At 38.1% G+C, this 24,514-nt stretch overlaps 1 protein-coding gene across 1 annotated transcript in view; it reads right to left on the bottom strand.

Annotated features, from left to right (window-relative positions):
* Window positions 1–6,191, bottom strand: part of ARHGAP18 (Rho GTPase activating protein 18) — a 195,174-nt gene extending 188,983 nt beyond the window's left edge. Inside the window, exon 1 of the mRNA XM_077776179.1 lies at window positions 5,903–6,191. Coding sequence (XP_077632305.1) covers window positions 5,903–5,946 — 44 coding nt within the window. The 5' untranslated portion in view covers window positions 5,947–6,191. The remainder of the gene's footprint in view (window positions 1–5,902) is intronic.
* Window positions 6,192–24,514: the final 18,323 nt, after the last annotated feature.

Here is a 24,514-nt window from a genome sequence, read left to right as displayed (position 1 = left end):
GCTGAACTTCAGATAGTTGTGGAAAGATATAGTCTCAAATGTTTAATAGGGTAACTTACATGACACCACTCTGAAAGCTTGAGAACACACTGCAAACTGCTAATATGTTTTTTTAATGTTTTATTTATTTTCTGAGAGAGACAGAGTGTGAATGGAGGAGGGGCAGAGAGAGAGAGGGAGACACAGAACCTGAAGCAGGCTCCAGGCTCTGAGCCGTCAGCATAGAGCCTGATGCGGTGCTTGAATCCACAAACCCTGAGATCATGACCTGAGCCGAAGTAGCACACTCAACCAACTGAGCCACCCAGCAGCCCCGTAACTGCTAATATTTTTAACAGTAATCAAGATAGGACACAACTGTAAAATGTAATGAATTCTGAACCCAGAGTAAGAGGTGAAATGGTCACATTTTTAGGAAGCTGTAGAAGAGTAGTGCCTGGGGGCGCCCAGGTGGCTCAGTCAGTTAAAGCATCAGACTTCGGATCAGGTCATGATCTCACAGTTCTGAGTTTGAGCCCCCCATCGGGCTCTGTGCTGACAGCTCAGAGCCTGGAGCCTGCTTCAGATTCTGTGTCTCCCTCTCTCTGCCCCACCCTGCTCTTGCTCGCTCATTTGCGTGTGTGCGCACACACTCTCTCTCTCAAAAATAATTAAAAAAAAAAAAAAGTACTGCCTGATTTCTCCCTTACCAATAAGTATCTCTGTAAGCTAAAAGCCTCTAAGCAAAAACCTAGGGGAAAAAAACGTAAGTGTTTGGTCCTCTCAGCCCTAAATAACCCTTTATTCAGACCAGGCCTACAAGCTTAGTCTCTTACTAGGCCATCTCAGGTGAAAAGATTCCAGAAACAGCCAAAGAGTTCTAGTGCCCATGTTTTCTCAAAAGCAGGGACGCTGAATGGCACGATTTACATCTCAGGTCAAAAGATCAAATTCAGCCTTCCTAACCCCAAGGAATGTTTGTGGTATTGATCTGGGACATGGGGAAGGGATGGCTTATTAAGACAGCTTTCACCACAGATCATTGAGTCTCAGTGTCTGGGGTACAGCAAAATATTTAATGAATAAAGAAGGGAGTGGTTCTACAGCACATAAACTCATTTTGTCATCCAGACTTAGTGCAGACATTTTCTAGTTTATTTAAGGCAAAAGAGGTTTCATCAGAATATCCAGAATAAACTAGATCCCTAAAAGTAATGTATTGGCTTCAAAAAAGGATTCACATGGTAGATAACAAACGCATTACATGTAAAATTGAGTGGTAAGATTGCAGAATATTTCCTTTCTTTTGGGAACAGGTCCCTGTATTTTCTAAGTTTTCTATAGGACAGATGCCTAAAACATTACAGTGATTACTTCTGGGTGGTAGGATTAGGATTTAAGATCTTTGGGGACTTGTCAATGTATTTGTTAGGTTTTCTATAAGAGAAATATATTACTTCTGTAACCAGGAATGAAATATAATTTGAAGAAAGTCAATATATGCCAGCTTCCACCTCCCTAGTTCAAGTTAGAGACGTCTTCTGTCTACAACACATCTTCCAGCTTTCTCTCTGGCCCTATGGTGCCTTCTCCATTGAGCAGCCATAATGCTCCTTTAGACCATAAAGTGCTCCAGCAGGCTCATTGCATTTAAAACATTTAGTCTCAGAGGACCTGAGTAGTGGACTCTTGATTTCAGCTCAGGTCATGGGATCCAGCCTCCAGGCAGGCTCTAGGCTGAGTCTGAGTGCAGAGCCTGCTTGAGATTCTCTCTCTCTCCCTCTCCCTCTGCCCTTCGCCTGTGCTCTTGTGCTTGGGCTTGTCCCTACATTATCTCTCTAAATAAATAAATAATTCAGTCTCCACAAGACCCAAAGAATGGGCCCTGGCCTATCTTTCTGATCATATCTCCTAACTTACCCCTTCCCCTACACCTGTCTCTAAATCCCCACCCAACCCCCCACCTCTACCACACCTGCCCCTGACCCTCTCCACCCAGCCACACTGCTTTCTGTCGGTCTCTACAGCAAACCTAGCAACCAGCAAGTCAGGCCCCCAGACTTTAATTCCATCCTGATCCCAGATCAAGTGTTATCTCTTCAGAGAGAGGGCTTCCTTAAGTGCCCTACCAAAGTCATACTCCATACTATCCCTTGGTCTGCTCTTCACAGCACTTGCAAGGACCTGATATTATTTCACTTATGGGCTCCTTCCCCCTTCGCCATTTGAACCACCCATCTCTCCCATACTGTAAGCCCTTGGGGGGCAGGAACCTTATCTTGTTCAAACATCCATCCTATCACGACAGAGCTTGTCATATAGATGCACGATGAACTTTTGGTAGGCGGCAGGGGTTATCAGCTGGCAAGATTTTCTCTGAACATTGCCTTCAAGTTTATTTTATGTTGTGCCTGAGGAAGTGATAAGACTGTGCATTTTCTTTCTCAGCACACGAGGACGTCACCATTACCAGATTGTGTGATACACTGAAGTAGAAGCAGAAAAATGAGAATTTAGGTATGGTTGTTCTTTTGTGTGCTTTTACTGAAGGACTACTTGGAACTGAAGGTCTCTTAGAGATTCACCAGGTTAATTCTGCAATAGCTTTTTTTTTTTATTTACATGTCATATAACCAAGACATTCACACACCAAAAATACAAGAAAATTAAAGATGATGGAGGGAGTGGAAAATAGACACTGGTATGTTCCAAAATATGCAGATAATCAGATACAAACTGGATTTGTACTCTTATCCTCCCATTGCTAAGCTATTCAGCAGGAAACAAAGTCATAAGAAACAATACTGGGCTTATCCTCACATCTGACGATGGGTTTGTATTCCCAAGTTAAACTCCCAGCAGTGACAATCTGGAAGTTGCTGGCCGGAATCAAAGCAGACTATGCCCTTGAGGAAGATGCAGAATCCCTGGAATTCTGGACACATAAATATATCAACTCTAGAGCGAGTTGGATGTCTGGCTTCTTGCCTAGACTCCAGTTAATACTTTCGTATTTCTAGTTCTGTATTGGTACAGTGATCCTTTGCTTAATCTGCTAAAACCAAAGATAAGCATTGTCCTAAATAGGGGCAAACTCATTTATTAAATCAAAAGCAATCAGTGACTGAGACTAACACCTTTCATGCTATACAAAGAGAGTTGATGAGCTCTTTTTAGACTGCTACAAAAAAAAAAAAAACAAACCTGATGAGGACAGCTGAGAAAGTTCTATACAATTATTAAAATGAAAACATCTCTGCTCATGTGCTTCCTCTATTGAAAATATGTGGGATTTATCCTAGTCTAAACATAATTGCAGCTGAACTGGGTTCAAATCTTAAACAGTACTTGAGCCTATCTCCAAAACAGTGGCAGAAATAGAGAAGCGGACATAAGTTCTTCTTTAATGAAGGAAAAGACAGGAAAAACATACACATTAGGACCAAAGTTCTAGTACTATTTGATTGTTAAGAGGAAAAATGAAATTCATTATGTTCCAAGTGTTTGCTTCACAAACTATAAGGGAGTTTTTGAAATCTCACCTATTTCCTGTCTGATATGGAAGAGACACTAACAGCAGGGTATCAGACTGGGACAAGTTAGTGACTTGAAGGATGAAGGATGGGATGGCCTCACCCCCGTCCTCACCTCTTCGAAAGGGAAACATCATGACTTGCACTGGACTCATCATGTGTCATAACTGGATGCTGGGGAAGAGGAGGAGGAGAAGGAAACAGAAAGGCTACCTACTACCCAAAATCCACATATGGAATACATTTTTCTCCTGTTTTCTTCTTCCAGCTGATCATTAAGACACTATTCTGGGTGACTTGCTGACAGCAGCTCTTAGTATTAGAACAAATCCTATGTCCAACTAGAACAGAAATGATCACTACTAATTAGATAAAGAAAAAAAAAAAAAAAGGACCTCTCAGAAACCATTCCAAGAGCACCTGACAGGCTCAGTAGAGCGTGCGACTCTTGAGCTCAGGGTTGTGAGTTCGAGCTCCCCTTTGAGTGAAGAGATTAAAAATGAAATCTTTAAAAAGAGAAAGAAAGAAACCCTTCCACAGAAAGAGTTCAAGAACAAGAAGCAGAGGCAGGCCTCAGAAGACAGTTTTTCTCAGTAAAATCCTGGGTCTTTGGGAGCTTCTGAAAAGGGTGTTTCTTACGTTAATTCCACTGAGAGACACCTGGGTTGGTGCTTGGCTAGGAAGAACAGGTGAAGGTCAGAGGCCAGACTATTAACCTCTGAGCTCTAGTGGGGTAGGGGGGCGGGCAGCTTTTGTCTTGCCACAGGTCAGCTGAGAGTTCAGAACTTGGGGTGCTCTGAATGTAGAGAGTCAGGATATTTCACCAGAAAAGGGATAAAGGAGTTTCCAGGTTAGTAATGCAACTTTAAAGAACTTTGTCCCTTCTATAGAACAAAGCCTGTTGAACTCAAGGCTGTTGGTTTTAGTCCCTATGAAACACACTAGAAATAGGAATTTTTACCTTTGGGCAAACTTGATCCCTCACCCTTTATTACTAGATGTTGTTCACTCGTTCATAGTTAAATGGATCCACAAGGGAATGCATCTCAAAAGCCTATGAAAAAGAAGTCTTTAGGGGAAGAGAGGGAAGGGTGAAATAGGTGAAGGGGATTATGAGTATACTTATGATGATGAGCAGGGAGTAATGTATAGAATTGTTGAATCATTACACCGTACACCTGAAACTAATATAACACCGTATGTTAATCATACTTGAATATAAAAATTAATGACCAAACACTAAACCCTCCCGAAATGAATAAAATAAGGCCTCAGCAATAATCTGTCCCAGAATTCTAACTTTTTTTCAGTCAAGTATTTACATGAAGTATTTTCTTTGTCTATTTTCTTCCTCCAACACTGCAAGATTTGTATTTTTTTCCAGTTTTGATAAGAAAAAAAGTCCTTTGCTGCCTTAGAGAAATAATATACTGTTTTAAATGAATTATTAATACATTTAACTTTAAAGAGGAAATAACTCTAATATCAGACTAGAAAATGTTTTTCTGCCCCATTTGATTACAATCGCTAAATGTTAGAGAATACTTGTAGACCTACTATTATTAAGTTGGGGTTTACTTGGAAAAATGATCCTTTCTCTTAAAACCTACAGTAGAACAGGAACTGAAATTGTTTATGCTCTGAAAGCCTCTTTTTTCTTTTACATGAAAATTCATCTGAAGATGGGGAGTTCAGTTTTCATCAAAAATATTAAATTGCAGCTGCAAAGTTAATTTATGTGTTTCTTTACTTTTTAACTGATGCCTCTATGGAGAAGTTAGCCTGCTCAATACCCAAAGGATAGGAGGGGTGTTGATTTTTTTTTCTTTAAAATTTGTGGACTCCTATTCATTTCTCAGGAGTCAGCCCCGAATATTTGATTTTACAAATAACCAGACAACTATGGTATGAATGTTTCCTTTCTAGTCAGCTGGAGTTCAATGCTGAGCAAGGTTGATGGTGGATTTTAATATTATTCTCTCTTGGCAGTAAGTGAAATCATAACCATTTAGAAAAGGCTGCCAATTACATCCATTTGCCTCTATGACATAAAGTACCTTTCCCTAGAATATGCAAAAAAATATTTTGTTGTTGTTTTAAGTACTTTCAATCTCATCTTGTAAATAGAGACCTAAATTTTACCAAGCAAGTCAGGGTCACGGTAAAGAATAACAGAGGTAATAAAGAACACGAATGCTTACTTCAACCTCCTCCTGAAAGGCTTTTTAAAATCACATAAAACGTCCTCTTTCTCAGTCTTCGTTAAAAGCAAACTTGCAGTGTGAAAACAAGGCTAATAACTCAAAAGAAAAAAATCTTTCCTCGCTGTGGATTTCAGAGCTAGTAAAAGCAGGAAGAAGAGAAAAGCATGCAAATGGGGTTTTCCTTACCTGAAGTGGAAGCGGTGCACCAGCTTCGCTACTACTCTAACCATCCTTCCCAGGTCAGGAGCCCGGAACGCCCGAGCGGCCAGAAGTGCAGAAGGACGCGAAGGCTGGAGCTGCTGCAAGAATCTTCCCACCGCCCGTCTCCCGTGTCACACCTCCTCTCTCCGGCTCAGAAGACAAGCGGCTCTCCCTCGCCCTTCACGGTTAACCACAAGCTGTCATTTCTGCTCCATCATCCAGCAGCTGCCAGAAGCACCCGGCGGCAGCGTGCACACCGGGCGGCCGAGCGGGAGCCCGGCGCGGNAAGGAGCTTTCCAGGAACGCGGACCAGCTGCTGCACAGCCCGGCGCTCCCCGGAGCCTGGTGCAAGCCCGGGCTGGCGGGGAGCTCAGGAAGCGGCCCCGGCTACTGAGCATGCTCGGCCTCCCTCGGCTCCACGAGCGCCTCTCGACCCGCGACTTCTCCTGATTTGAGAAAGGGATAGAATCAAGAAGTGTGCAGAGGGTCCGATCTAGTGGAGGTGATTTTTTGAGCGTGGACATGACCTTCTCCCGATGCCCTCCCCCCACCCTCACCAATCAAAAAAGAAAGAGAAAAGAAAATAAAAAAGAAGACAGGACGACATACTACATTGCAATTAACCACTATTATTGATAGGCTGATAGAGATGTTTGGAAGCCATCGACAGTGTTTCGTCTTTAACTCTCCCTGCACAATTAAGTTGTCTCTGGGGTCAAGTATGTAGTGTAAGCAGAGAAAGGATGTTAATCCTAGGAAATTACTATCACTCAAGATTCGGTATGGAATCGCCTATGTTGAAAGTCTAAGCAACGTGTCATGAATCAGCTGATCTCTACACAAGTGAAATCTGCCTAAACACAATGACTTTCTTAGGTAAAACGTATTTTGTAAAGTGTGAAATTTTTGAGATTTAAACGTTAATTTGTATTATAATAACTTACTTTTTGATGTTTAATTTTTTCAGATAGCAAGATTCAGATAGCAGGGAACGTTGCTTATTCATGACTGGAAACCCCAGTCCTTTATCAAGGCTTGGTAAATGACAGTTGCTCCGTAAATGCTTAGATGACGATAGACTGTGGGTTGGATCATCTGTAAAGAACAGGGGAAGACGGAAGCTCTTGAATTTGATATGAACCCTTGACCGTCTCAGCTTTGTGTTTTGGCCTGGCCAAGTACTTGAAAATAGGAAGACACTAAGTTTTCATCATGTAGGTGTCCAATGCATGAGCAAATTGTTTTTTTAAGTATGATTTTCATTTTCGTGTTGTTGTTTTGTGTGTGTGTCCCTCTTTTCTTTCCAGCCCTCTAAAATACTCTTTGGCAAGCTGAACCAAACTCAGAGCATGTTCCCTCTGCTACCGTTGAAACCAGGGACATTGACTCTAAATGGTTTACAGATAACAAAATAATTCCATTTTGAAAAACATCTAGCCAGTCATTTCTGCCAAGTCTGTGGAGGGTGAATCCAAGAGGTACTCAAGACTGAAAGCTGGCCCGTGAGAATCTGTAGAGAAAACATGAGCGAGCTGGGAGTCAGGTTTTTCTTGAATCCTCAGCCAGGTGTTGCCTTGGCCCATTGATTCAATCCCTTACTCAGTAAAATTCTCTCCTCCCCGATCATCCTTCCTCTGACCTACTCTCCAGTTAAGACTCAGGTGCCTTTGAGTGCCTCTGGAGTCCAGAACCTTTCCCGGCTCCCCTCCTCTTGGCCTGTCCAGTGCATACTTTTATAACCATACTTTCCAAATTGCTAAATCATGCCTCAACTACCGCCAGCTGTGAATTCTTTAAGACCTGAGACAATGCTGGCTTTTGCATCTATACAATTGTATACATTTGCACAATTATGGGTTTCCGTGTATGTTTTCAGACTAATCGAGGCACCCTAGGGAGTCCTTCTAATTGTAGTGATCAATTACAAAATTGGTGGGGTCAATTTAGGGACATTTCCTAGAAGTGACTCCAGGAGGAAAAATAATTTTTTCAATTCAAACAAAGATTTCATAGGTGGAAAGGAAGATGGAAGCCTATCTGTGCAGACCTGATAAATACAGATAACTAGGGTTGAGCTGTCTGACCTTTAATTTCTGTTTCTCTACCCCAAATAGAAATAGAGGTGGAGGCACATCTATCCTAACCATGGGTTCTGTGGACACACACATTTTATTTCATAGTAAAGACTCTTTATACCATCTCCCTCATTAACCTCCTACATGTTTTTTTTCTTTTCGCTATTCATCATATTGAAGTAAATCTGGTTCTCAAAAGTTTTCTGACTAGCTACTCTACTTTAATCTCTTACTGTCCAATTATTTTTCCATACTGACCCTAAAAATCTCTTCCTAAAATTCCCTTATCATTACAGTGAACTTTGTTGGTTGCCTTGGGAGAAATCTCCCAACTTTCTCCTAGTAGATCCCTAATTGTGATTAGTCATTCATCAGATAGTCCATTTGCCCAATAATACATTGACTAGTCTGATTGGTCTAATTTTCCACAGCTTCACCATTCATTGGTCACGTAATGGGCATGTGACTCAATTTTAACTCATGAAGAGGCTAAGCAAGTTTGCAACAGACATCAGGAAGGTTTTTCTCCTTCTCATAAGTGAGAATTATAGAAATCCACTAATATCTCCTTTTGAAACAGGTAAACCCACAGCCCCCAATGCTATGGGGAGCCATCTTTCTACCTTGAAAAGATCAGCCTTGTAAAGATGCCAACATTGTACAAAGCGAAAAGCAGATGGAAAACGCAGGTCTTTGGTGAATGTCATTAAATTGATCCACCAACTCAAATGCCTACGTTACCTCACCTCTTGGAATGTGAGCCAATAAAATCTGTTTAAAGGCATTTTACACTGGGTTTTCCTGGCAGTCAAAAGCCTCCTCTCTGAGATAAGCATTTTTTGCAGTTTCCTGTTCAAAATGCTAAAGTGATTAAGAAATAACTAAATTTCTCAGCACAGCATTTGCGAAGTTTCTTCTGGCCCCTCTGTGTTTGTACGTTTGTTTCCCATTATATTCTGCTATGCATTTTACATTTTGGTCATGCTGGGCTACTTGCTCTAACCATGTCATTTGCTATCTCATAGCCCAATCTGCTTTCATCCTGCATTTTCTGCTACTAAAATCTGACTCTTCCTTTCAGGCCCAGATTAAAAGATACTTCCCTCTGAAATGAATTTTCAGAATTAATATTTTCATACATGTTGCATGTACCTCTGCGTGTGAGTTTGGGTCCTCCAAGCAGTTGAGCCAAGATGGGATTAAAGGGACAACAACTTTATTAAAGAAAATGTCATAAAAAAAAACATGGGGAGGGATCTGGGTAAGGCTGGGAGCCATCAGATTATAATTAAGTCTGACCCTGAGTGAAGGAGAGAGAAGGAAGAGAAGGAAGCTGGATGTAGTGCAGTTCTAAGGAAAGTTCTGTGAGGCAGTTGATGAATCCTCAAGCCAAAGTCTTCCATTGGAGAAGTCTAGCTTCTCCCAGAAATGAGCTGCTTTAGTGTCACTGCCACCATCAGTGGTTGCCTAGGAGAAGCCTGTGGGATGTGTGGCTTCAGCAAAAAAGCCATATGACTGTCAAGGACTATGGTCTTGGTCATCTATGCTCTGTGCAGCTGGAGGGGTAGGAGGCACTTTCCCATGGCTGCCATTCTTCTCACTGATCACTCATTCAGTCTTTCTTGCATTCTATTTGTCATCTATATGAGTCTCTACTAAATTATAAACTCCTTAAGGGCAGGAATTCGGTCCATCTTGTACATTTCACATAGTTGGGTCCCAGCAGAGTGTTATTGTGTTACTCAAGCAGAATTCTAGGATATGTAGCCTCAAAGTTCTGTATTCAAAACTCCTTACAAAAGTATAGGGACAATGCCCCCCTAAAGTCCATGAGAACTTGTTTCCAGAAGATATAAAATACTATTCCATGATTAATATTTTTAAAAAAGAATTAACTGTCTCACTCTCCTGGCTACTAAACTCTTATAGGTCTCTGAGTCTCCACACAGAAGTTCTATTCAGAACCTTCAGTGTCCATGAGGCCATGAAGTTAAGTACTGGCTGATTAATGCCCCATTTTTCACAAACTCAATCCCCAAGGCCAGTGGATTACTGAACTTTTGGGTTAAATTTATAATGCACTTCACTTCGTGAGTGGAAAAATAAATTTCTCTAGTATGTTACGCTTTGTACTATTTCCTCAGCATTCATTTTTAGGTGATATGAGAATGGACTTTCAAGTAAACTTTTCAGATAAAAATAAGTTAAAAATGATTCCCTAAGTGGGAAAGAGATTAGAAAAATCTGTGATTACTTAAGGTATGTACATTATTATGCAAAGAGGAAAAACATGTAAATTTAGGTATCTTGGCATATCATTATACTCCATATAGTGTTCTATGTATCATTGTTAATTTAGGGACAACCAATTTATTTATGGCTCAGACGATGATGATGATGATGATGATGATGATGGTGCTTATAAGTCAGATTCCATTAAGGAGACAAAAACCTCACAGTAATTTGAAAAGAGAGGACTAATATAAAGAATTATCCATTTTCAAAGAAAACTATTTAAAGGGAATAAAGAGAACCGTANGCAAAGAGGAAAAACATGTAAATTTAGGTATCTTGGCATATCATTACACTCCATATAAATAGTGTTCTATGTATCATTGTTAATTTAGGGACAACCAATTTATTTATGGCTCAGACGATGATGATGATGATGATGATGATGATGATGATGATGATGATGATGATGATGATGATGATGATGATGATGATGATGATGGTGCTTATAAGTCAGATTCCATTAAGGAGACAAAAACCTCACAGTAATTTGAAAAGAGAGGACTAATATAAAGAATTATCCATTTTCAAAGAAAACTATTTAAAGGGAATAAAGAGAACCGTAAAGAATACCCTGCAAGGACCCAGGGCAGGCTACCCCAAGGTGGGTCACTTTGACATATTTTTTGAGTTATTTTGAGTTACAGGGCACCTGAGTCTCAAGTGGTTAAGCATCTGACTCTTGATCTCAGCTCAGTGCATGATCTCAGGGTTTGTGAGCTCACTGATAGCGCAGAGCCTGCTTGGGATTCTCTCTCTCCGGGTGTCTCTCTCTCTCTCTCTCTCTCTCTCTCTGCCCCTCCCTTGCTAGCATGCTTGCTTGCTCTCTCTCTTAAAATAAATAAATAAACTTCAAAAAAACACCACTATTTTGAGTTAAAAGTAATCAAAACCCAGCAAATGCAAGAAAAGCTCTCTGCCTCCCCCTCAATTGCCTGCATTTACATGGGAAAGGAGAGCGTGTAACCGGAAGAGAGCTATTAACAGAGGCCCCCCCCCTTACCTAAGGAATTTACCTGCATAATAGGACAACCATGTTTTTCTAAACATCTCCTTTCACAGTCTTGCTAATGAGCTTTCTCTCCTTTGTATTCCCAGACCTCTGCCCCTCTCCGCAGCTCATATAAGCTTCCTTTTGCCTCATTGTCTTTGGAATTTCATGTCTGTGTGGATTCCACATGCATACGCTTATTGAATTTTATTATCTCCTGTTAATCTGGCTCATGTCGATCTGATTGTAAGTCCAGCCAGAAGGATCATTGGGCAGAGGAAGGTCTTGCTCCCTGACAACCCCAAGGCTGAGGGGGTACTCAAGGAAGGAGGCCTTCGCCAAGCCTGGGTCCCAGCCTTGGGACCTCTTTCGGATAGTTGCTGCCCACTGGATGCTGGAGACGTTTGAGGATTTTCCGTGCCCAGAGCTTGTCCACAGTCCGCAAGCTGAGGCTGGAGGGCATGAACTGTAGGGGCCGGGACTCACAAGCCGGAAGCTTCCTGCAGCAGTGCCAATGGGCTAAGGCTAATTACCAGGGACATTGCCCATTGAGATAGTGATGAATTTTGCTGGGAGGCTGCCTCCCGAGGCTGTTGTTGAACCGGATGCAAAGTCGGGCAGATACCAGCTGGACTTAGCAGAAAACTGCCAGGAAGTCACCTTCAAGAAGTATTGTTAAACTCTCTGAGCATCCACAGAACCTGCCTGATTCCACCGGGGAGGGTGTGCCACGGACCTTGCTGATGTGAGGCTAGCTGGGAAGCCTTGCAGAACTCACCTGCTGTCTGCCCGGGAGGTAGTGCCGTTCTGATTTTTACAGCAATGCTGTTGAAACTCCCTAGAAGTGAGCCCCACTGAGTGTCCTTCCTACGTGCCGGCCCAACCGTTCAAGAACAAGAATGCTGGAACGCACACTTGAACCAGGAAGGGACCTCTCTACCTCTTGCAGTGTCCCTCCAGCACCCTCTACTGACAAAGCTTAACAGCTAGCAAAAGACAAATGTTCCCATGTCACAAGCAGGCAATGAAGGATGGATTGGGTGCTAAGAAGCCATAAATTAATAACTGACTTGTACTGTGCTTTTATCACAATCACTACTTTATATTGAAATTATCTCTTTCTTCATTTATCTCTTCTACAAACAGCTAGTAGGTAGGTGTCTCAAGGTAAGGATAATTTTTATAATTTATGTGTAGCATGGTGCCTGGCACATATTAAGTGTTTAACAAACATTTGTCAAAATGTGGTACTGCATTTATAAATAGTGCACCCTGCAGTAAAAGACTCACTTGGTCTGACAAGCAGTAGGCCTGCCCAAATTTAGTTGGCATGAAGGGAGACTATTACCTTCATTGTTTGGAAACTGGCAACAGGGGTAATTGACAGAATACACATCTGTAAAGTCACTATTTTCTAAAACTGGGATTTTTGTAGTCCCTAAGAATTTTGGTCGGGGTTGAGTGACTGGAAATCCTTCATGATTCACTAGAGGGGAAGAAGCCTCTTTGTTCTTTTTAGAGGCAGATTATTCTATGTACAGATTTACTGAGAAAATAATAAAAGTAATTATGCTAGTAAGCTAAATGATGTGCACCTTACATAGACTCTAATAAAATGGAAAAATAAAATGAAAACTATTCAAATATATAACAAAAGTTCATTGTACTTAAGTATGCATCAGCAAGATCCATTTTTTGTGATGATCTAGTTAAAAGACTGAATTTTATCTTATGTTGAAGATACCTGCACTCGATGAGTTTGAGAATTGAATAAAGAGATGAATCTATTTAGTCAACATCAAAGTATTAAATCAGTGCCTCCTACAGAATAGGAACAAAAGTATAACTAAGGTATAGGCTTAGCTACTGCAATAATGGAATCCCAGAATACAATGGCTACAAAAAGATATAAATCAATTTCTTTCTCATGGGCTCATCTCTGCTCCATAAAGTCTTCCAGGACTCAGATTCTTTCTTTCCTGTTGTTTGACCATTCCCTTGGGTATGGTCTTGTCCCATGTAGAAGGTGGCTTGTTGGCAAAAGTCAGACCATGCTCTGCTGTCACACTAGCTTAGGGATCATTGAGAGAAGCAGCAACTGTTTTTCATTAGTCAATCCAAAAGGGTACTTTTTTTATAAATCATCTTAGTAAGATGAGTGTTTTTAATCAGTTCAATGGCAAAGCAGGGACATCTTTACTTTCCCAGAACAGTCAATTTTTTTTTTAATTTAAACAAAGATGCATTGTGCTCATTTTGTCTTGAATAGCACCTCTTGGTTCTAGGCCACATAAAAGAGGAAAGAAGAAAAGTAGAGGATAAGTACTTCCCTTGGAGAGAAATAATATTGATGTTGCACTTCCACTCAATGACATTGGTTAAAACATAGTCAAGTGGTCATAACTCTGCAAGGTAGATGGGAAATGTAGCCTCTAACTGGATGGGGGTTTATTTTCAAAGGGAAGATGAGAGATAAAGAAAGTTAGTGGTCTCACATGAAACGATGTTCAGCNAAAAAAAAAAAAAAGAAAGTTAGTGGTCTCTACCACACACAGTTCTTTATTCTGATATCATTAAAACTGTTGCTTGGTTTTAAATAGTTCTCATTTTAGAAACATGTTGAATACTTAAATTCTATATTATTAGCTGATTAACTAAAAATAATGGTACCTACTCTAAATGTGTTTAATGATTAGACAGAGAATTGAGTTCAGCCTTTACAGTTCCTATTACCATGTTTCATTAAATTAATACATAGGCCACTAAAAAAATACAAACCATTCACCTTTACAAAATAAACTGGTAGTAATGTGCCAAGAAATAAATAAGCACATTAAAAAAAATGTAGAAAATCAGAAATGTCTGAAGAAATAGACTAAGTGCAGAAGTACAAAATTTAACTTGAAAGACAAAAATTATTTAACAACAACAAAAAGTACACCAAAATGGGAGGGGCCTGTAAAATCTTTCATTAATGTTTGACAAACGTCCTTCAGGCATAAACCAAAGATATTAAGGACTATTAGGGACAGAGATGCAATTTGAAGTTGTTTTGAAATCTCATTATGAAACATTCCATTTGAATGAAAAAGTAATGACAGAAATTACCACAATTGAAAAAGAAGCATAAGTTATTATATGATAATAATTTACAGAACTATGCAAACAAATGTGAAAACTTGAAATAGAGGATTTTGTAAATTTTTAAAAATGTTTTATTTATTTCTGAGAGAGAGACAGCGTGAGCAAGGGAGAGTCAAAGAGAGAGGGAGATACAGAATCTGAAATAGGCTCCAGGCTCTGAGCTAGCTGTCAGCACAGAGCCCGTTGCGGGGCTGGAACCCACAAACCGTGAGATCATGACCTGAGCCGAAGTCAGAAGCTTAACCGACTGAGCCACCCAGGCACTCCGAGGATTTTCTAAAAATGTTAAAAGATAATAATTGGCCCCAGAAAAGATAGGAAACCTAACAGATGAACAGCTACATAAGAAACTCAGAAAGTAATCAGATAACTTTCAGAAGACAAAGAATTTCAATGTTATTTAAATTGTCTCCAGCATAGGGAACAAAGGAAGTTTTCTGCAGTAGTCAGAGTTCTCCAGAGAAATAAAATCAGTAGGATGTATATCAGCTCAGGCTGCCATAATAAAGTATCATAGACTGGATGGTTTAACCAACTGGAAGCTGAAAGTCAGAGATCAGGGTACCAGCATATTCAGGTTCTGGTGAGAGCCCTCTTCCCAACTTGCAGATGGCCATCTTCTTGCTATGTTCTCATACAACGGAGACAGATGATAGAGAAAGTTCTTCGGTGTCCCTTCCTATAAGACCTCCAATCTCATTGTGAGGGCCCCACCCTCATGACCTCATCTAAACCCAATTACTTCCCAAAAACTCCATCTCCAAATGCCATTACTTGGGGGTTAGAGCTTCAACATATGAATGGGGGGGGTCATAGAATTCAGTCCATAGCATGTGTGTGGAGGCATGTGTGTGTGTGTGTGTGTGCGTGTGCGTGTGTGTGTGTGAGAGAGAGAGAGAGAGAGGGAGGGAAGGAGGGAGGGAGAGAGAATATTAATGCAGAAATCCTATAGAAAATATTAACATATAGAATTTAACAGAATATTAGTGGTATAAAATATTACAACCAAGTGGAATTCATTGGATGAATGCAAAAACAGGTCAATAACAGAAAACATGTTTAATCCCATTAGTAGGTTAAAAGATAAAAACAAACAGGATTATCTTAGTAACACCTTAGGAAGACCTTTTTTTTTCTGGCCAGAAGAACTGAGAAAAGGGGGTCTAGTCGCCTGAGAATGCAGGGGAATCCCTGAAATGAGAGAGCTGGGAAATGGGACTCCCTAATTATGTGTGTACTTTGACACAAACCAAACTCACACCTGATCTATGTACAAAACAGATAAAAAGAAGCACAGCAAATGCTGAGAGAACTGATCTGTGATGCAAAACAGTGCCCAGTTTCCAGTGGCGTGTACAGAGAGCAGACCCCATAGCTCAGCATACATCTGAAAACTGAACTGTCAGCAGAACCACAGCCCACAGATTGCAACAGAGCTTTTGATCTTATGTTGACCAATTCCAGTCAAGACTGACCACAGGATTTTAAAAGAACCCAGACTCTCACAGCATAATATTCCAAATGCCTATAATCCAATACAAATGTTATAAAAGATAGGAGGAAAAATACATAAAGGATAATACATAAAGGATACATAAAGGAAAAGATATATAAAAGATAATCATTGGATGGCAACCCTGAGACGATGAGATCCTGGAATTGTTGGACAAAGACTACTACTCAGAAATAGAATAGATGAGAATAGTGAGTAGGCAACCATGCGCACGCATGAAGTTCAACTGCACATGTGAAGTGAAATAAGCCAGACCCAGCAGAGTACATTCTGTGTGATCCCATCTAAACGGCAGTCTGAAACAGGCAAAACTACAGGGATGGCAAACAGATCTGTTGTTATCAGTGGTGAGGAACAGGGAGGGGGATTATCTACAAAGGAGGTGTGCAATGGAATTTTTGAGAAATGGGGCTGTTCTGCATCTTGATGGTGGTGTGACTACATGATGCTATGCATTTGTCAAAGCTCAGAACTATACAGCAAATAGAGTGAATTTACATCTTGTAAATTAAAAAATAAAGCTTAAAATATTTTACAATATTACTCTGTTTCCTCTTTCTGAAGAATAATTTAACTTTAATGATGGACCACCTATCTTCCCTGCTAATATTGTCCAGGACGTTCATATCACCTTGTTTTTATCGCCACGATTGGTCATCAAATTTGTTATTGTTTTATATATTCAATCTCCTCTTTTTAAGACTTACCAATATGTAAAACAGTTATTTTCTTTCTTCTTGCATCTCATTGCCTTCCGCAATTACTGTTCTTTCCGCAGTACTTTCCTTAATAATTCATTCAGCAACTTTTGTTAACAGTAAATTCCCTTGGGTTTTATTTATCTTAATAGCCCTTCATTTTGACCTCCATTTGAATAATAGATTAAATCTAACTTCTCAGTTATTTTTCTCTGAACATTTTGAATATATTATTCCACTTCTTGCTTCTATTGATGCTGTTTATACGTCTGGTTTTTGTGCTTCATTGCCTAATATCTTCTTTTTGTTTCTGACATATAGGACTTTAAGTATGTAGTGTTGTTGGGGCGCCTGGGTGGCCCAGTCGGTTAAGCGTCAGCTCAGGTCATGATCACATGGCTCGTGAGTTCGAGCTCCGCGTCGGGCTCTGTGCTGACAGCTAGCTCAGAGCCTAGAGCCTGTCTCAGATTCTGTACCTCCCTCTCTCTCTGACCCTCCCCTGCTCATGCTGTCTCTCTCTCTCAGAAATAAATATGACATTAAAAAAAAACTATGTAGTGTTGTTATCCTACTGATTGCTTGTTTGAGTTACAAACCATGGATTCCTACCTATGTTAAATTTGGAAAACTTCTACACATATATTATTCAAAATTTTGCCTCTCTTTTATTCACTATAGAGTGTCTCTCATGGAATGCCAGTTACATATATGTTACACTTTTCCTTCTATCCTTTGTCTATTCACTGCTCTTTCACATTGTCTCTTTAACTGTGTTGCTTTTAGGATCATTTTCTCAGTAGAATCTACCAATTTGCTAAAACACTTTCTGTATTCAGAAATCTTATGTTTAATACATTTAATAATTGTTAAATTCTAGTGACTATTTCTTTTCTACACACCCCTTCTTTCTATATAAAATTTGCCGGGCAATTTTCATAGTGACTTCTAGTTTTCTCATATTCTTGTTTGTTTAGTTTATAATATCTTAATCATTTAAATATATTTATTTTCTATTATGTAGCTAATAATCCTATTCTTAGGGTCCAACTTTATTTCTTTTCTCTGCTGCTCTCTTTCACAGTAGATTGTTTCTATGTACTCTTTATCATTTTAGACTGTGAGCTTAGCTTCTCAGGACTTTATGTATCCTTTGTGACCTGCTTTCAGGTGTCTCAGGATTATAACTGGTCTAGAACTAAAATATATATTGATTTACTTGTAAATGGTTACCAGACTATAGAGATGATGGTAATTCAAAACTCAAACTTGTGTCATCAGGTCCATGATTATAAATTTGCAAGGGACTATTCATTTTTTTTTCCAACTAGAGTCTTAGTTGAGTTTTTCTTGTCACCTACCTGTGATGGGGATGAATAAATTTTAGTCTTTCCTCCCCATATGTGTATATAAGTTCTATCTCCTTATCTCTCTGTAGGACCAATTCCCTACATGCTCTTTCAGCCTGGATTAATGCTCAGTTAATTTCCAAACCTCTACTTAATTAAGACCCACATACCACTCTAAGAAAGCTTAACCATCGACTCACACATGTTCTTTTTGTGTTCCATTTCTTTCAGGTTTTTTTTTAAATTTTAATGTTTGTTTATTTTTGTGTGACAGAGAGATACAGAGCATGAGCAGGGGAGGGGCAGAGAGAGAGGGAGACACAGAATCCAAAGACAGGCTCCAGGCTCTGAGCTAGCTATCAGCACAGAGCCAGATGCGGGGCTCGAACCCACGAACCGTGAGGTCATGACCTGAGCCGAAGTCGGATGCCCAACCAACTGAGCCACCCAGGTGCCCCAGGGAGACACAGAATCTGAAGCAGGCTCCAGGCTCGGAGCTGTCAGCACAGAGCCAGTCGCAGGGCTTGAACCCATGAACTGTGAGATCATGACCCAAGCTGAAGTCAGACACTCAACTGACTGAGACACCCAAGCATCCAATCCTTTGTATTTTTATCTTCTGGAGATTTTCATCATTTTCTTGTAAGTTTAGTTTTATCAAAATGATGTTTGCTATCTTTTATGTATCATTTTGTTTCATAGGAAAGATTTTCAGTTTATCTTTACTATCCTAATTTTTTTTAAAGTAAAGACAACAGTATAGAAGGACATATGAACTAAAATGCTTCTTTTTTAAATTTTTTCTTTAATGTTTATTTATTATTGAGAGAGAGAGAGAGAGAGCGAGCGAGCATGGGGGAGGGCAGAGAGAGAGGGAGACACAGAATCCGAAGTAGGCTCCAGGCTCTGCACTGTCTGCACAGAGCCCAACACAGGGCTCAGACCCACAAACCATAAGATCATGACCTGAACCAAAGTTGGACCCTTGACCTACTGAGCCACCCAGGTGCCCTTTACCACCCTAATTTTCAGGAAATCTTTTTTTAAATGATATTAAAATACATTGATTTGCTCACATCTTTCAAACTCTTCAAAATATCTTGATATTAATTTTGAAGATATTTTTTATAACTTCAGATCAGTATAAAATTATACAGTGTGGTTAATACACGGTTCATGTTAAAAGCCTAAAATGCTGATATTAGGTTAATAAACAATGGTAATCTAGAATTTTGCAGCTGATATCTTTGAAAGAAAACTGTGAATATGGAAATTATTAAGAAGGGATAATTGTGTAAATAACTTGAACTGTTCTCAGGCAAAATTTTTTATTAAGAGATACTAATTCTAGGAAGAAAATTGGCATAGAAGTTTCAAGGTCTAGTGGGCAAATTAATGGTTCTGGATGTTTGCTGTTCATCAGTTCTTAGAAACATAAAAATGATTTAGCTATATGTTGGCAGGCCTGCAAGGAAATGAGTAAATGCTTTTATGACTGATGGTAATATAAATGGGTGCCTTTTTTTCAAAGAGCAAAAGGGCAATATGTAACAAGATCTTAAAAATATATATGATTATGTAGCTTTCTTCCATTTTCATCCATTCATTCCTTTCTTCCATTGTTCATTGGCCAATAGTGTTTGGGGACCCAATTACGTGCAAAGTATTATTATTATTCTATGAATAGAAAGATACTATAGACATGATTCTTTCCCTTGAGAAACCAAAGGCCTAATTATATGACAGACTTCAGCTCCTACCTTCACATTCATGTCCTGCCCCCAAAGAGATGCTTTATATACAAAGATATTAAAAGCTTGATAATTTATAACAGCAAATGTTTTCTGCATAAGCTCCTCCAACATCAATAAAGGAATACAATAAGAACATTAATAATGAATATGTGGAATTCTGTTTCTTCCATGAGGGAGTAATATAGTCAAAATTAACTTCCAGCCATAAATATCTAAATAGTTGAAAGTTATAAGGAAAACTATTTTCAAACATTGGAAAACTGCCAAAACAGGACTGTAAATTCTGAAGTGAAAAAAATTGATGTTAAATCTGTCGCCTATACTTTCTGCCCAGAGGTAATTCTCTGCAGTGTAGGTAGGGGAAACGTAATATAATCTGACAATTATTCTGAGTTCAGTAGACCAAGGTTGATGGTCTAAGAGGATGAATCAAATAGAATTCATGGGACAGATTACCCTAAAGAAGGGAGATACACAGAAAGAAATCTCCAGAAATCTATCATAGGAAACCCTTGAGTCTTTACGTGAGTACCAAAATGTTTATACATAAGGGGAATGTTCCATAAGGCCAGACAAAAATAGCTTTCAAGAAAAGAGTGATTACTGAAACTTTGAAAGACAAGCAGTTCTCAGAGCTTATACAGAGTCTGAAATTGTTCAGGTATCCCTAAATCAGAGTGGAGAGATTGAATTAAAACCATGAGACTAGAAGGACCACATCTCTGAAGTAGAGCAAAATTGTTCCTAAAATTAAAGGCTACTCTAGACGCAGCTTAAAAATAAATCCCACAAGGAATAAACTAATCTAAAGGAAACTTGATGGCTTTCCAGAAACTAATCAAAGAGTATTTTAAAAAACAAGAAAATCCAGCAGCCAACAATATAAAATTCATAACATTCAGCATTCTCACAAAAGTCAGTAGATGTGAAGAAGGAAAAAGTAACCATAACCATGAGAAACGTCAGTCAACAGAAATAGAAAATAAATGACAGAGATGACAGAATTTGCAGAAAATAATATTGAGGCATTGCTGCAAACATGATACAAATGCTCGAATTTGTAAAAGAAAGGATCATGATGAAGAAGGAAATTGAAAGTGTAAAGGAATGATATTCCTAAAGGTGAAAAACACAGTCTCTGAATTAAAAATACATTGGAGAGAAAGAACACCATATTTGACTCTGCAAAAATAAAAGATTAGTGAAGTGGAAAACCTAGTGACAGAATCTATCCAAAATGAAGTACTGGGGTAGAGGTGAAGGTGAGTAGAATGAAGTACAGAGATAGAAGACAGAAAATAATAAACAGAGCATAGTGACATGAAGAAAACTGTCAGTCTACCATATATATAACTGGGGTCCCAGAAAGAGCAGGAGAAAGAAAGAACAAAAAAGCAACAAAAATTTCTAAATTTGATGTAAACTATAAATCTGCAAATCTCAGAAATCTGACAAAATCCAAGTAGAAAAAACAAAACCATTATTTCGCCATTAAAAAAAATCTAAAAGATATCTGATGGTCTAAAGCAAAAGATAGCAGATTGTGGGATTCTTATAATATATCTACATATATCAATAATATATGTAGAAGTATAATATATGCAACAACAGTTTCCAACAAAGGCTAAAAACCCAAGATAGAAGTATACTGTAGTTAAGTGTTATTGGGAGGTACACTGGAACAAATTTAATACTTATGTTGTAAACTCTAGAACAAATACTTTAAAATATTTTAGTGCTAATAAATCAATAGAAAAGATAAAATGAAATCTTGAAAATTATTAAATTAATCCAATAAGGCAGGAAAAGAGGTAAAAAGAAACAAAGATCAGATAAGACAAACAGAAAATGAATAGCGATATGGTAAATTTAAACCAATGTATTGACAATTCCATTAAATGTAAATGGCCTAACATTCCATTAAAAAGCAGAGATTATTTGATTGAATAAAACACAAGACATGATTATATGCTGAGTACAAGAAAAGGTTGCTTTAAATATAAAGACAAATGACACTTCCAACAAGTGAAAAGTGAAATGATGATGAGAAATATATCATACTGACATTATACAGAAGAATATTAGAATAGATATTTTTCTCCTAGGTAGACCTTAGAACATGGAATATTACCAAGAATAGAGAAGGACATTTCTTAATGATAAAGGTAAACATTTATATGCTCATCAATAACATATAAACATTTTTTATTTATACATCTAAATAATCTATACATCTAAACACAGAATTAAAACACACAAAACAAAAATTGATAAACCTCAAAGAAAAAATAGACAAAACCACAACTATACTTCTCTCTCCATAATTGAAAGAGTACATAGACAGATAGTCATAAGGATACAGAATACTTGAACAATGCTATCAGCCAACTATACCCAGCAAATAGAATACACATTCTTTTCAAAGGCAAATGGGATAGTCACCAAAATAGGCCACATTCTGGACCATATAACAAGTTTTAATACACTTTAAAAGATTGAAATTATAAAAATTATGATGCCTAACTCAAAGATATTAAACTGGAAATCAAAACTTAAAGGACACTGGTAGAATTTAAAAACACACTTCTAAAATTCTAATAATCCATGATACAAAAAAGAAATCACAAGGAAAATGAGAAAATATTTCGAACAGAATAAAAATTAAAATCAACATCAAAATTTATACAATGTAGCAAAAGTAGTGCTTAGAAGAAAACTCAGAAAATTACATGTTTATAGAGGAAGAAAAGAAAAATCTCAAACCAGTTACTTAAACTTCCACCTTAAAAAACTAGGAAGAGAAAAGCAAATTAAGCCTAAAACAAAAATGTAAAGAAATAATATAAATAAAAACAGAAACCAATAAAATAAAAATAAAGATGATACAGAAATCAGTGTAACCATCATGTTTAAGAATATCAATAAAATTGATAAACTTCTAGATGCATTGTTTAGGAAAATAGAGATGACACAAATTACCAAGATTAAGAATGAGAGAAAAGATACCATTACGTGTGCTACAGATATTAAAAAGGCAGTAAGTTCTCTCTCTCTCAAAAATAAACATTAAAAATTTTTAAAAAGAAAAAAAGGGGGCATTTGTGTGGCTCAAGTCAGTTGGGTGTCTGACTTCGGCTCAGGTCATGATCTCACTGTTCATGGGTTTGAATCTTACATCGATCTCAGTGATGACAGTTCAGAGCCTGGAGCCTGCTTTGGATTCTGTGTCTCCCTCTCTCTCTATCCCTCCCCCACTCATTCTCTCTCTCTCTCTCTCTCTCTCTCTCTGTCTCTCTCACTCTTGCTCTCTCAAAAATAAACATCAAAAATTTTAAATAAAGAGGCAGTAAAGAAATATTATGGAAATTAGAATGCCAATAAATTTGATAACCAAATGAGGTTCTTTGTTCTTTGAAAGACACATGCTAAGAAAACCTACTCAAGAAAACATAGATTACATGAAAAGCCCTATAGGTGTTGAAGAAATAAAATTCACAGTTGAAAATGTGCCCATAAAGAAAACTTCAGGCTCAGAGATTTCTTTGATGAATTTCATCAGCCATTTAAGAAATAAATAATCTCAATTATACACAAACACTTCAAGAATTAAAAGGGTTGGGGAAATGCTTTCTAACTCATTTTATGGTACCATCATTAACCTCATACTAAAATTTGGCAAAGACACTACCAAAGAAAGAAGACTACATTCTAATATCCCTGATGAATGTAGACTCAGGAACATTAGCAGAATACTTGCAAAAAGAATCCAGCAATATTTTAAAAGGCCATCATGACCCAAGTTGAGTTCATCCCTGAAATGCAAATTTGGTTTATTATTCAAAACTCAACATCACCACATTATCAAACTAAAAACAAACAAAACAGAATAAGAGTGTCATTTGCTTCCTCTGACATTTCTGGTATAAGTAATAAGTTTTTTACTATCACTTATGTTATCACATTCTATAAAGAACAAAATTCTGTGATTTATATTTCTTTGTTTTTGTTTGTTTGTTGTCATTTATATACACCAAGAAATTCTTTTTTTAAGCTACTGCTGTTTCTTCTATTTTTTGATGAAATGGAATATTCTGGAAAAATCTGGCAGACTTCAGCATGGTATTAAATGTCCACTGGTGTTTGTATAAAAATCAGAAATGTATAATAAATGCATTAAGTCTCATAAAATTCAGTAGAACACAATTATTTTTATTAATAAAATTGATATAATTTTTAAATTAGTGGAACTTACATTTAGAGAACAGCTAAATCAAGAAAGGAGATAATATACTGGCACTCAATATCACCATGACCTGTTATCATTTCTTTTTTTTCCTTAAGTGTGTAATCTGATTTCTTTTCCATCATTTTTGTTTGGCTAACATGAGAACATATAGTATAAATGATTTCTAAACACTTATAAAATTAGCAAATTTCTCTAATTATTCATTAACAAATATTTTAAAAACTTCCCTAAGTGAAGAGATAATTATTTCAATAAAGTGCTATGTACTAAAATATAAATAAGGCATCGGACTGTCATGATAGAGGAACATGAAAAAATAGCAACCTATGCTTTATTGCTATAATTCCAAAGACAAATTGCCCTCAAAATTGGAGTGGCCTAAGGTCCTCACTCAAAAATTACTCTGCACTGAAGCAGAGACTTCCAGAGATGGGGGTTATGTGTAGCTTACAAAAAGATTTAAGGTGTCCTATTCCATCTAATATCACATGTACCATCAGAGTAGAGTGAATTTCACAAAGGCATTTGGGCGTGTTCT

Source organism: Crocuta crocuta, unplaced genomic scaffold (genome assembly GCF_008692635.1).
Source record: "Crocuta crocuta isolate KB4526 unplaced genomic scaffold, BGI_CrCroc_1.0 scaffold25, whole genome shotgun sequence".
NCBI classification, from domain to species: Eukaryota; Metazoa; Chordata; class Mammalia; order Carnivora; family Hyaenidae; genus Crocuta; species Crocuta crocuta.
This window is presented reverse-complemented; position numbering and strand designations above follow the sequence as displayed.